We start from the raw sequence: 14,474 nt of genomic DNA, 5'->3' as shown, positions 1-14,474 counted from the left end.
TTTGGCCTAGATCACTTCTGTATGTAACTTTTTTACATACATTCGATACATTCAGCAGGGACTCGTGAAACAGCAGGACGGTGAGTGTTCTTGATTAATTATGAATCTTTACATGAAAGTTCAACAAAAGTATAGGACGAAGTAGTAATGCATATATCAACTTTATTATTGGTACATTTATATTGAATTCCTTCTATAGTTCTAATAAAATTTGTGGAGAATTTGGGAACAAATGTCTTTAAACAAATATTGTAGTTTAGTTATTTTATTTGCCTCATTTTACTCTTAATTTTGAATTTTAAGCAGGATTAGTTTTAACTCATCAGAGGTGTATGATAAACCAGATGGTAAACGTGAAGAGAGTTCCAAGCTCATTGAATCGACTCTTTAAGAGATGAAAATGAGCAAGCCCACAGAGTGGTCTGATTTATTTTAATTGATGGAAACCAAAATGGAACTAACAATTAAGTTTTCCCTGTATTTTCTGCTTTCACATGTGAATTAATGAAGCAGTCATGAGGATAATTCTTAATGGAATAAAGATTATCATATTCTAAATCAGCAGAAATGTGCAGGTGATATATCCAGGAGAACCAACCTCATGCAAGTGTGTTAATATTTTGTAATACAGTTTTATATGGTTTTATAGCTACATATCTTAAATATCAGGCATAAAAACTAATATGACCTGACAGCTCCAAAGGAGTATCTCTTGAGTACAAATGATTGTATAAAAATAAAAATAGCAGATAGTGGGCTAAGGACAAGTCTATGCCAGTTTGCAATTAAAGTTTTGCGAAATTTCCGTCTTTATATTTTTTAGGCACTGAAAATATTATCTTGCTTAAATACTAGTTGAAGCCTACCATCTTTCAGTCATGTAAACTAGTGAATCTTAAATCTATGGAGAAATTAGTCATGCTGGTAAAAACTTAGTTTAGCCTTTCTCAAGGTCTGGTATATTGAAAAATGTTATATTTCTTTAGAATCCCATATAGTTAGATTTTTATGCCTAAAACAATAGGGATAAAACCTGTTAACCTAATAACCTAATTAATGTTGAATTTCAAAAGGCTTGGTAACATAAAAGCAGTCTTTAAACCGTGTAATACTTTTTTTGACTTTAATAAAACTGAAATCTTTTTGAATACCTATTGGCGGCTGATATCATTTAAGCTAGAGAACAGAAAATTTATGTCAAGTATAGTTGTCAAAAATATTTTTGTTTGTTTAAGAAGTTTGTAGGAAAGATGAAAGATAATTTATGAAAATAGGAAGAAAGCGTTACGAGTAATGAATGGTGAGGGTGATGATAATAAAAGTAGTATCTTCTCTGGTTTCTGTCACTCTTCCACTTGATGATATTTAGTACATATCATTTACTATGTGTGTTTATTGTAAACAAGTATTAAACAAGTCTTGTTTACTTGTAAACAAGTTTTAAAATCTGTTTACTATATGTGCCTTGTACTAACAAAGGATTTAGGGCAGCTAAATCTAAAGCCGAGTTTCTCAACGTTGGTACTGGTGACATTTTGAGCTGGATAATTCTGTGTTGTGCATTTGTAGGATGTTTAATAGCATCCCTAGCTTTTACTCCTTAGATACCTATAGCACCCCCTACGTGGGACAGTAAAAAGTGTTATCTATACATTGCCAAATGGACCTCGGGTGGCCAGGGGGTGAGGAGTGGTGGCAGTGGTAGTACTGGAATCTTCCATGATTGGGAACCATTAATCTAAATGAATATAATCTGATCATGTAAACAGAGACCTTCTATTGTCTGAAATAAGGAACCAATGTTTTTCCACTTAGAGTGGGAACTTTAAAAAAGTACAGATAATTGAATTTATAGTTCATCTTCCACGTGCATTTTTATTTCTAATTTGAGCCTTATCCGAAGCCTTTTTATTACTCACAAACAATGCCACTGAGTTTTCTGGATTGTCTTGTTTGCTTTTGTTCCTCTTCACCCTCTGTTAGTGTTAATGAAGAGTAAAATGGCCACAATATAGCAAAGCAGAGCAAGAAGAATCATAAGTAAGAGAATAACTCAAATAATTGAGCACTGAATATACCAACTTAAGGTGACAGCATTGGCATTTACTCAGAACACTGAAATGGCTACCTTTTCTTGAGCTAAAATGATAGTCTCTGATGTATTTAACAAATAATTGTGACAAAGCTTGTGACTTTTGCTTTATTTATTGATAAAACTGGGATGGTCACAAGTCTGTCGAAAAGTTTATGTGAATTATTGAAAAAATGTAGGTACATCTTTAGGAAATGCACAATTGACATTTCAGCTAACAAGTTTTCAGCAAAACATTAAAAATAATGAAGATGGTATTTTATGATTTAAATATCTCTCTTTTCTGTTTGTATAGTTGATCAGATGTTTTGGGAAGTTATGCAGTTGAGAAAAGAGATGTCATTGGCAAAGTTGGGTTATTTCAAAGAGGAACTCTGATGCTCTGCGTGGGACCATGCGTGAACTCCTTGAATAACTGAAAAATGGCTGAATATTTTTATGGTTACTTGATATTTATTTCCAGAGAGTGGGCCTAAGACTTTTTTCCCTTTTGCAAATTGCTCTAAGAAATACTATGATTTCTTTTAAACTGACCGATGCTGTGTTTGCTTATTCTTCAGTTGAACACACTATGAAGAATTACAGGTGTACTAGTGAATGTAATATATAGTTGCAAAAAAAAAAAAACCCACCGGAAATAAATAAATGTTAGATTGAATGTGTGTATGTTTTCTCTTCTAGCTCTGACATGGCATTTAGTAGCAGAATGTATTAAATAGTAATTTTCAAACTACACAGCAGTTTCCCTCCTTGTGAGAGGCAAGGAAGAAGGCTGAGTGGACATTACTCACTTTCAAAGGCCCCCACCTCTAGAAAGGCTTTATTTTTGTCTGTTTTGTATACTGGGCTTCAAAAATGAATTTATTTGAAGAAATACTTCTGCTGCTACGAAGTTTGAAAGTTGCTGTTGTAATTATTCTGCTCTCTGTAATTGAAGGAATCTCTTTATTTTGGTGATTCATTAAAATAGAAGGCAGTCAGATTTTATCCCAGAGATGTATTCCTGAGCGTCTTGATGTAGTGTATTCATGTTTTATATATGTTGACCATTATAATGATATTGGAGGAACATAGATGTAAATGAGTTTGATGTGTGTCAGAAGGGTTTAGAGGGGTGTGGGTTGAAAGAATGGTACATGCAAAGTATACACTTGATCTCTGTGTTCCAAATTGTAAAACTGACTCAACTGGAGAAATTATAGCAAAGGGGTTTGTGGTAGAAATATAGGAAGTACAGAAAAGCAAAAAGAAAAAGTGAAAAATCACTTCAATCTCTGTTTAGAGAAAGCTGTTACTAATATTTTTGGAAAGTAGCCTTTCAGCTTTCAGGTATTTTCTACTTACATATGCATATTTTTGAAACAAAATGTAGGCTTTTTTGCTTTTTAAATCTAAACATTAAATACTTTTTCCCTGTGGGTAAACCTATACATCCTAATTCCTGTTTATAGAATTTTAACATAATTTAATTGTGTTTGGAGATGAGGTTGTTTCAGTTTTTTATATTATAATGCTGTGATGAGTAGCCTTATCTGTACACTTGGACATTGTTGAGTTCTTTCATGTAGATGCCTGAAGATAAAATTGTTGAGTCAAGATATATATGTATTTTTAAGTGTTTGATCTGTATTCGTTAGATTGCCATTCAGAAAAGTTAACCAATTTGTATTCACAGCAGTAGTGTGTGAGAGAGCTGGTTTTCTGAAGTCCTGTTAAGAGATTTGGTTAATCTTGCCTGTAGATGACCTCAGCCACCTAGCTGGATGGGAGCCCACAGACAAAAGGACACTGAAGTATGTTACAGTAAAAACCATCATTACCATGCCCAGCTCAAGAATGTAAAATTGAACATGAAAAAAACTTTGAACCTAGAATTTTATGTTCTGAAAAATAGTTATTCTAATGTGAGGGCATTAATAAAAACATGTGCCATCAAGGCTTCAGAAGATTTTCCAAACAAACTAAAACCACTTTTGGAGAAAGTACTAAATTAGAAACAAATCCAGATGCTGTAAGAGATTTGAAAGAAAGGTAATCGAATACTCGGGAAAAGTTTGTTGATGACTTAAAAAGGATAAATAAAAAGACTAAAGAAAATCAGTATACCTATTAATAATAACTCAGTAATCTATAAAGGAAAGAATACTTTCAACCTGATATACTAGAAGCATGCTCTTTAAAATTGAGACTGATGATGTAGAAAATATATTGGAATTATAGGTTAAAATGTAATTGATATATATTTAGAAAATATAAGTGATTATCTTCCTGATCCTATTCCCTTTAGGAAGAACTTCTTAGACTGGAAGCAGAAAGAAACCATAAAAGATAACCATAAAATAAAATAAATTATGCTGTATTACAAATTCTTAACTTAGGAATTGTGCATCAGTGATTAGGTATGGTGTCATGCCTATAATCCCACCACTTCGGGAGGCAGAGGCAGAAGGATTGCTTGAGACCAGGAGTTTGAGATGAGCCTGGGCAAAATAGAGAGACTGTCTCCACCAAAAAAAAAAAAAAAAAAAAAATTCTGTCCATCAAAACTTGGAAGGCTGAATGGGAAGATTATTTGAGCTCAGGAGTTCAAGTCCAAAGTCCAACCTGGGCAACATAGGGAGGCCCCATCTCTAAAAAATAAAACTTAAAAAATAAAACCAAACTACAAACTGAGAGAAGATACTAAACATTTATAGCCGGTAATAGTATCAAGAATGTATATATAAATTCTACAAACCAACAAAAAAGGACAATGTCACAGAAATGGGCAAAAGACTGAACCAGTTTTTCCACACAATTAGAAGTGCATTATGGGCCAATAAACATATTAAGAGGTTTTCATCTCTTAATCAGGAAAATGTAAATGAAGATAACAGTGACGTGTTCAAATTCATTTGATTGGTGAAAATGAAGAAACATAACAAAGTCAAGAGGGTTTTAGTCAATAGTATCACTCACATATTGCTGATAGGGGTATCAATTGGTATATCCACCTTGAAAAACCATTCACTAGACAAGTTGGGCCGGGCCTGGTGGCTCATGCCTCTTCTTTGGGAGACTGAGGTAGGAGGATCACTTGAGCCCACAAGTTCAAGACCAGCTTGGGCAACATAGGAAGACCTCATCTGTACAAAATATTTTTAAAATTAGCTGGGCGTGGTAGCACATGCCTGTGGTCCCAGCTAGTTGGGAAGCTGAGGTGGAAGGATTGCTTAAGCCCAGGAGGTTGAGGCTGCAGTGAATCATGATTGTGCCACTGCACTCTATCTTGAGTGACAGTGAGATCCTGACTCAAAAAAAACAAGATCATATACCCATGAATCAGCAATTTCACTTTTAATTATATACTTGAAAAATGCTTGCACAAAGTTCTCCAGAACACACATGTAAGAGTGTTCTGGAATAAATTAAAATGTTTATGTGTCAGAGGGTGTAATGTGTTTATAGAATGATTGTTACATGGCAGCAAAATGAATGAATACCAGCTACATGCAACACAATAATTCAGAATGAAAAAGCAATTCTGAGAAAACTATGACATAAAAGTCAAGAACAGCTAAAACTGAACAGCTGTTTAGGCATTGACATGTGACAGAACCTAAAAAGTAGTAATAAAGTTCAAGATAGTGGTTACCTCTGGGTGTGAGAAAGGTAGAGGAGGAGCAAATCTATGAGTAAGTCACTGGTAATGTTTTAGTTGCTGGGTTAGCTGGTGGGTTTGGGGGTGGTTCATTTGTCATTAAAAGTAAGTACATTAGCTGGGTGTAGTGGTGCGTGCCTATAGTCCCAGCTATCTGGGAGTCTGAGGTGGAAAGATCCCTTGAGGCCAGGAGTTCAAGGCTCTAGTGTGCTATGATTTCACCTGTGAATAGCTACTATATTCCAGCCTGGGCAACATAGAGCATGCCCCCCTCTAAAAATTTTTAAAAACAAAATAAATGCACGAACAAATGAATAAGAATTATGCATGGAACATCGGTGGTGTATTATGAACCAAGCATTATTAGCCCAATTATGTCTGCCTTCGTTCCAAAAATAAAACATAAAAGCTGACAAGATTGTTGATGAATTGCATTTGAGAGAGAAGAAAGGAAAGAATCTTAGCCTTTTGGCTTGAGCTATTGCAGTTTGTTGAGATGGGGAAATACATGGAGGGGGAAAATTTGGATACGTGCAAAATAGAGACAGAATTTCAACGTTGGACAATACATCAAATGTGAGGTGCCCACTGAGCATCAAAGTGGAGAAGTTAAGTAGGTATTGGATATACAAGTCTAAATTTAATAAGGTCAGTCCAGGAGATAATTTTAGGAGTGGTTAGCTATGGGATCAGATGGGAGCTTTAGGGACATTTTGGAGATGAAGTACAGCACAGAGCTCTGAGTTACATGACAGAGAAGAAGCAGCCTGCAAAGACGAAAGGAGGAACTGTTAGGAAGAGCAAAGCAACAGAAAAGGAAGAACCACCGTGCGAATTATGTTCAGGAGAGTGTTTCTACACAGAATTTAATTGCTAAGATTACCAGTTCTAAAGAGGAGGACTCTTGGACAAGGTTTTAGAAATTGGTTTAGAGCTGGGGTGAGAGCCTGGCTTAATGGAGACAGTTCTGGGTCGAGAGTCACTCAGACCTGCATTCTGGTCCAGGTTTGGCTCCCGAAAACAGGGAAGGCCAGGTAAGTTGCCACTCCTTTCTGGCCTCCAGTGAAGACTGAATCAAGTGTTCTTCATGGTTTCTCTTGGCTTGAAGACAATTCACAGCCTTTGACTAAGGATCCACATTGGAAGAACAAGATTTGGTTTCTGAACATTGGATCTTAATCCTTAAAATAACTTGCAGCCTGTTACCTCTGCTTACTCCCATCACCACCACAAGAATCCTATGTGTTTTTGTTCTGTGCATCCAAAGTCTAAAATGGGTCTGCTTTTATTCATAGTCTTTTGTTTTCAAAAGTTTTCATTGTTGCATTTTTTCCTAGATAAAATGTTTGTTTTTTTAAAATAAGACACTGCTTAAAAAGAGTCCAATGCAGTATGAATTTGTATTTGTGTTTAACTTTTGTGCTTAGAAATCTGCCATGGCTGAACTCTCAGTTGCTTAAACAAAATTCTGGGGCGTATTCTGGGTTCCTTTATTTGTCATTGTCACTCCCAATCCAGTTATCAGCAAATTCCATCAGCTGTCTTGGAAACATCTTAAATCTGTCCACTTCCCACCGTATCCACTGCTACCACACTGTCCAAGCAATTATCTCTTTCACCTGAGTTTCTGTGCTAATGTCTGCTATCCTTGCATCCACCCGTGCCCTCCTACAATCACTGACACAGCAGCCACAGGAATCTTTATAAAACAAAAATCAGATAATGTCCATTCCCTGCTTAAAGCCCTTTTAGTGGCTTGCACTTAGAAAAAAAATCCAAACTCAATAGAAAAGTTTTCATAGTGGTAGTTGTTAACAGAGAAATAATTATGAATATTAGCTTTAAAAAACTTGATGAAAATTTGCAAAACAAAAACTGTAGAAGAGGAGCAAATTTGCTAAAATATTAAAGAATTGAAACCCTTCCTCAAGGCAGCTTCTCGAGGGAGAACAAGTTCTCACACAGTTTACTTCCCGAGGAACGTCTGAGGTCATGAGGATTAGATTCTAGAACTACAGCTCTCAGGGACAGTCTCATGAGGGAGACAAAGCTCCCATCACCACATCTCCAGATTTAACTGAAGTAGCTCAGCTTTTATCTGTTTATCTTTTGGAGCTCTCTAGGAAATGTCAATACCAAAGCAAACCCAAACCACAACTAGGTTAGATTACTATTCAAGAGGACAACTCTTCACTGAATGTGTGCAAAATGGGGGTGTCAAGAGAGTTGGAAAATGTAAGAGATATAAAGACCGTAATCAAGGAAATACGTGTCGTATTTGTTATTCACAGAGGAATTTCCACTTAAATCCCGTTTCCACCAGCTGGATTGTGCTCTCAGCGGAGTGCTCTGGACTCTGTAATAGAGATTTTCTAGTCCCCTCCCCCCCAACAACTTCCTTCTCAATTCTCTTGACTTTCTGCAGATCTTGGCACAAAGGTTGTATTTTGTGGACTCCATTACGTTTTCACACGATGTGCTGTTTGTCCTTGACAGTGTTTTGGTTTATTTTTCTGTTTGTCCATCTTGTTTTTAAACAATTGCCAACATTTGAAATCTAAAATTTGCATTTCAAGCTGCTCTTTTAAAATTTGCTGTTTTGACAACACTGAGCCCACATTCTTGAATGGCAACACTTGGGTGAAGTTGAGTGACTCCACCTGTTGGTTGGCTACACCCTTGCACAGGGCATGCACTCCTGGTTTGCTCTATGACCTACCATCCTGGAGTCTCTCTCCCTGACACCAAGGCTAAGAGACCCATTTTACTCACTTATCTGCTGGGCCGTGGAGGTATTTCAGTTCGGAACCCCAAATCTAACCTTAGCTTCTCGGGCCATTAAATGAAATCTAATTTATTTCTCTGTGGTGCTCCCTGCCACATCACTGTGCTGGTGAGAACATGAAGTCTGTGGGTGAACTAGTGGACAGGATCCAGAATCATCACTTGGCAGTGGATTATAGTGTGATGTCTTATTTCCAGTGGCCTCTAGGAAACTTGGCTAGGAGCTTCCCTGGGAGTCTAGAGTTAACCAGAGGCTACATGTTTTAGGCATCTTAATTCATATTTTACTTTATAAAGGCATATAAATCCTTTAAAAAAATCATTTGACTTCATCCTTGCTGCCTATACCCAGTCAGTAACCAGTGCTTTGTTCTACGTCACCTTACTTCAGGCTCGACTACAGCCTACTTGGATTTTGCAGTAGCTTCTTAACTGCTTAAACTTTGGTTATTGCCTCAGCAAACGCGTTCTGACACAGAAATCTCTCTGAGTTAGATGGGATTGTATCATGTCCCACACCCATCCAGATAGAAACTATCAATAGATACATTTAGAATGAATATGATGCATGTAGTCAAATTACATTCAGAATCTACCACCGTAAGTAGTAAATACAATGGTGGATAGCAGAGGCTGGGAAGGGTAATGAGGCTTGGGAGGTGGGTGCAAAAATGCAGCTATATAAAAGGAATATGATCTAGTGTTTGGTAGCACAACAGGTGAAATACGGTTAACAGTAATTTATTGTCTATTTCACATTAACTAAAGGAATGGATTTGAAATGTTCCCAACACAAATGATAAAGGTTTGAAGTGATTGATACCCCAATTACCCTCATTTGATTATTACCATTGTATGGTTGTATCAAAACATATGTACCCTCTAAGTATGTACAACTATTACGTGTCCATAAAAATTGGAAATAAACTACCACCATCTTTCTTCAGCCTATTTTCCAATTTCCTGTCTCACTGCACTAGGCACACAATCTCTGTACCTGTGCTATTTGCCTTCCAGGGCTTTTTTCGTGTTGCAAGAAACATACTTATTGTTTAGTATATCCTGTACCACCATAGGTTGACTGTAGTTAACAGTAACGCATAGTTTCAAATAGCTGGAAGGAGGATGTTGAAGATTTCCAACATAAAGAAATGATAAATGTTTGAGGTGATGGATATGCTAATTATTCTGATCTGATCACTACACATTATATGTATGGAAATATCACTGTGTACCCCATAAATATGAGCAGTTATTATTAGTTTTCTATAAAATAGAAAAACCACCCTACCCACTGTTTAAGTGTATTTACATCCTAGCTCTTTGTGGCGCCTTTCCAGTTCCTCCCAGATTAAATTACTCTCCTTCCTCTGTTTTCTTGAGACATTTTCCCCAGCATCAGTCTGCCCTGAGTTACAGTCACTTGTGTTTTTCTCATGCCCTAGATTTGAGTTTATGGAGGGCAGAGACTATTATTTATTCATCTTTTTATTTCTTGCACGCAGCAGACAGCTTCACACAATTGTTGAAAATTCATTTCTTTAAACAACTTGATGACTCGTCCTTATAGACCTGAGGCTCAATGTGACTTCAAAAGAAGCTCCTAAACCTTTTCTAAGCTAAACTTAGTTTAATCATTTTTAAGTAACTTATAGATGTGTGAAATTTTAAAATATCTGTTTGGAATTATGTCACCTACTAATTATAATAATGAAATAACAGACAAATCCGGAAAATGGGATATTCTACAAAGCATTGAGCCTGGACTGTAAAAAAAGACCCCAAATCATGAGGAGCACAAACCAACCAAAATGACAAGGGAACTGTTCTGTATTTTAAAAAGACATAACCAAAGACAGTGCGTGGGCATCCATTGGGTCCTTAATCAGAAATCAAAAAGCCATAAAAAATATTTTGGAGACTGGAAGAAATTATATATGAGATGATAATATTTTCCAAATTTGTCTATTGTTTCATTATTAGAATTAGTAGGTGACATAATTTCAAACATGTATTTTAAAATTTCACACACATTTCCTGTTACTTGAAAATGAGCAAACTAAGTTTAGCTTAGAAAAAAAGTTTAGGAGCTTCTTTTGAAGGTCACACTGAGCCTCAGATCCATAAAGACAAGTATGATATATATGATATATATGATATATATATGATATATATATGATATATATATGATATATATATACACATATAAAATATATAAATATATAAAAATATATTTTATATATTTTTATAAAGGAAAGTCGTATGAAATATATATGTTAAAAATATATATTTTATAAATATATTTTTATATAAAAATATATAATATTCAGAGAGTCAGTAATTGGTAAGTGTAGGTATATGAATATTTTATGGTACTATTTTTTTTTCCAAATATTTGGGAAAAAAGAGAAAAGGAAGGGGCTGAAAGGATAATTTCCTAATTGTATTTTCTTAGGCTATGATTAAATGAATTATAGCTAAGCAGTGAAAATAAAACATTTATTTGAGTACGGTTTTATATTTAGGAGTGAATCCAGCTACTAGTGACTCAGCTGTGAGAATTATTAAATTGGTAATGCTGTTTTTGTTGCTTGTTATTAGAGGGACTTCTCATGCTTTATGGTTTATGCTTTGGAAGCAAATAAGCTGTAGAGGAAATAAACCAGGTTTATATTAAGGTGTTTAAGTTTTTGCTGTAAATTTGGAAATATTTAACAAATTCTAACTTTTCATTATCACAAGCCTTTTAAAATTACTTGTGATTGTAGGTATTTATAAAAGTGATTATATTGATTTATTCCTTTTTTCTAAGTTAAAAAAATAAGTATCTTTTCTTGGTGGTAGCTAAATGGATCTAGTTGATAAAGGTGGAGATATACTGGTGTAAAAGGACAAATCGGAGATAAGACTATGTATTTATTACCCATTTATGTAATTACATGTGTCACTAAGGACAAAGGTCCTTAAAGACGAAAGGCAGAGTAGAAACAGTTCCCTATATTAAGATAGATGAATTTGCTACCACTTTCCTTTATGATTTTTTTTTAAATGCATGGTTGCATATTCTTCCAGTTTTATAATCACATTTGAAAACTCAACCGTCTTTCTGGGAACAAATTGATAGCAGAAGATATGCTTCACTCCAATAAAAAGAAAATGAAGATTTTTCAAGAGCATTCGTAGGCTTCGAATCAAAAGGACAACACTTACTTCCTGAGGTCTGATAACCATTGTTTGATGAGGAAATAGTACTAGGACCACAGCACCATGGATGTGGTGGGTGAAAATGAGGCTCTGCAGCAGTTCTTTGAAGGTAAGAGGCCAATTTCCAACATGAAGTTGCTGCTTCTGAGAAATGCTTACTGTCCTTGTTTCATCTTTTCTGTGTTCACTTAAACTTTATTTTGAAAGAAACACTATCATACTTAGGTAATTCTCCTAATATCGAAAGTAGGGGTTAGTTGCTACATTGCTAGCAAAAAATCAATGGTATGGATAGAGATTTTAAACAAAACAAAATTTCCATCTTACAGTTTGGTTGTTAGAATCAAGGAGTCAGCATATTTATGTTACTATTACTTGTCCCTCCTGTGCTGGATTCTATTTTTTCCCATACCCTATGTTTAAAAAAACTACAGATGTGTCTTATCTCTAGAATGATTGAGTATAGTACAAGAAAACTGAAAGATTTTACTTAAAACATTTTTTTCTCTTAGTATAATTAAATACAAGACAGCCTAAACCAGCAAGGAATGCCCCTGTCCAAACCACCCTATTCCCATCTTTCTGCTCTTCACAATACTTAAAAAATGTGTAACTGAATATCGATTTGTTTTTGAAGTTGAATATCTTTTTCTTCAAGGAACAGGCATACCATGAGACATGTTACATGGGTTTTTTTCCTTCTAAACACTTAAAACGACAGTACAGCTTCTCATATTTAATTGAGATAATAGTCAAAGGGCGGGTCTGTTGAAAATGTGAGTTAAGACTTTTCCTCCTGTGGCACCTTTTAGGTGTGCCATTTGGAGACCCCACATCACTGTGGCTTCAGTTCTCTGTCAGTTAGCCATGCTCAGATTCCATGTGAAGGGAAACGTGGCTATTATTTTTACACGTTAAGGTATTTTGCCTGAGGGAGTATGAGTAGAAGTGAGGGCAGACCTGATTATTTACAGAATCTAGGAATCAGTCAGCAGCACATTGAGAAAAGTGCTTTCGGTATTTCTTGTGCTTTGTAAAGTGCCTGACAAATAATATATATTTAAAGGTTGAATGGAACGGACTGAATAGCAAACAATGCTGAACACTAAAGAGTGACAGGGCCTGCCAAGGAAATAGTGAGATTTTCCATCACTATTGGGAGGAATCAACACCATGGGGTAGTTTCTGTGGCTTGGATTTTGCCAGAAGTTGTGAGAAGGAACATAAGACCAAGAGAATTACCATGTTATCTCAGTCCTGCCATCCATCCCATTGAGTGTTCTCTTTCTGACAGTGGCCAAGTTGGTATTGCCTACCTGGTTCATGCTTGGCACGTGGTAGGCACACTAACGTTGCTAGATTGTTATTGCCTGATTTTACATCATTTGCAACTTTTACTTGAGCAGTAGGTAGCAAGCTTCAATCTACCATTGTGTCTATTTTAGAGAAATCAGCAATTTATTGTATACATGCAAAAATCTACTCAGTTTGCCTCTAGAGCTGGAGAAGACCTGAACATTGAATCTGGTCTACCTTCTGTTTTTTGAAAAATCTTTTATTTCTATGGGATCCCTATACTGTCCTTGTTTGTACTATTTTTGGAGATCTCTATGGATATTGTTTCTAAAAGTCCCTTCTGCAGCGTGTTTCAATTATCTGATCATTATTATAATAGTATTTTTCTTAGTCCAAACTAGACTCTGTGGCTCCATTTGAAGCCTTTTTGATGGGAAAAAGTCCATTCTTTATTGCAAGAGAATAAAATGGTCAGTGTTTTTTCTTACATTATCTTTGAATAGTTGGAAGACAGTGGTGGACTTTATGAATTAAAATGAAGGCACTAGCTTAAGTGATTCCCATCCCCCTGAAAATCACACAGCTAAATGTCAATTTTTTATTACCTCTACTATTCAGCAAACATTGAGCACCTACTCTGAGTCAAGTTCAACAACCACTTCCTTTAAATGGTAGCTTGTAGCACTTTGGATCCCTTATTTTACATTTTAATAGTTTCCTTTCTCTGGACTCTTTTCAAATTTTTAAAATTAAGACAGCTGAACTGAAGCTGATATTCTTGGTCAGCGGTCTGGTGCCTTACCTCTGAGCTACACCCTCTCCTTGAATCTGATATTTTAATGAGAGGAGCCAGTTGTTTCATGTCATACTCCTATTGGTACATTACTTTTTCTAATCCAATACTATCTCATATAAAAAAAAAATTTCGAGGAAAAGATTCGACAATTTGTTACCCACCCGAAAGCTGTTTTTCTCCATTTCCTCAGGCTCTTCATTCTAAGAAACTAAGCCCTAAATAATGTATTTTTCCTTATAAACATTTTTGTGTTAAAAATTATCTTGAATTAAATCAGCTTGAATTAAATGGCCTTGACTGTCAAAGCTCATGATGATCTTAGTTCTTATTTTAAACTTCCAAACGTGACTAAGTCTTTATGGTGTCTCATGAAAATGACAAGGGTGGTTGCTCTGGGTAGCTGGTAATTCCAGTTCTAATTCAAATCCTTGTCTGCCACTGATGCAATAGGTAGGCCTGTTAGCTAAAGCAGAAGAGGCACATCAGGCACTCTTAAGGATCGCAACATCTTCTGGTAACTCAGATGCCATATGAAATGTTTGACTTTTTCAGTAAAATGGTACCACTGCAAGAAAAAGGTTGTCAGAAGATGGGTACATAGTTTTATTTATAATAACTAAACACTGGTTACAACCTAAATTTCTAATAGTAGTGGATTTGTT

General features: G+C 35.6%; 2 protein-coding genes across 5 annotated transcripts in view; both read left to right on the top strand.

Annotated features, from left to right (window-relative positions):
* RAB3IP (RAB3A interacting protein) overlaps nt 1–10,669 on the top strand; it is a 74,963-nt gene extending 64,294 nt beyond the window's left edge. For 3 of the 4 annotated variants that reach the window (XM_003927788.4, XM_074402560.1, XM_010338428.3), the window contains 2 exons: nt 11–80; nt 2,388–10,666. In XM_003927788.4, coding sequence (XP_003927837.2) covers nt 11–80; nt 2,388–2,470 — 153 coding nt within the window. In that variant the 3' untranslated portion in view covers nt 2,471–10,666. Of the gene's footprint in view, nt 1–10; nt 81–2,387 lie in introns of all 4 variants that reach the window. The other variant, XM_074402561.1, reaches the window with a different exon arrangement.
* A 1,114-nt stretch (nt 10,670–11,783) lies between these two features.
* MYRFL (myelin regulatory factor like) overlaps nt 11,784–14,474 on the top strand; it is a 146,888-nt gene continuing 144,197 nt past the window's right edge. Inside the window, exon 1 of the mRNA XM_039472239.2 lies at nt 11,784–11,829. Coding sequence (XP_039328173.2) covers nt 11,784–11,829 — 46 coding nt within the window. The remainder of the gene's footprint in view (nt 11,830–14,474) is intronic.

Source organism: Saimiri boliviensis, chromosome 7, assembly GCF_048565385.1.
Source record: "Saimiri boliviensis isolate mSaiBol1 chromosome 7, mSaiBol1.pri, whole genome shotgun sequence".
Classification (NCBI taxonomy): Eukaryota; Metazoa; Chordata; class Mammalia; order Primates; family Cebidae; genus Saimiri; species Saimiri boliviensis.
This window is presented reverse-complemented; position numbering and strand designations above follow the sequence as displayed.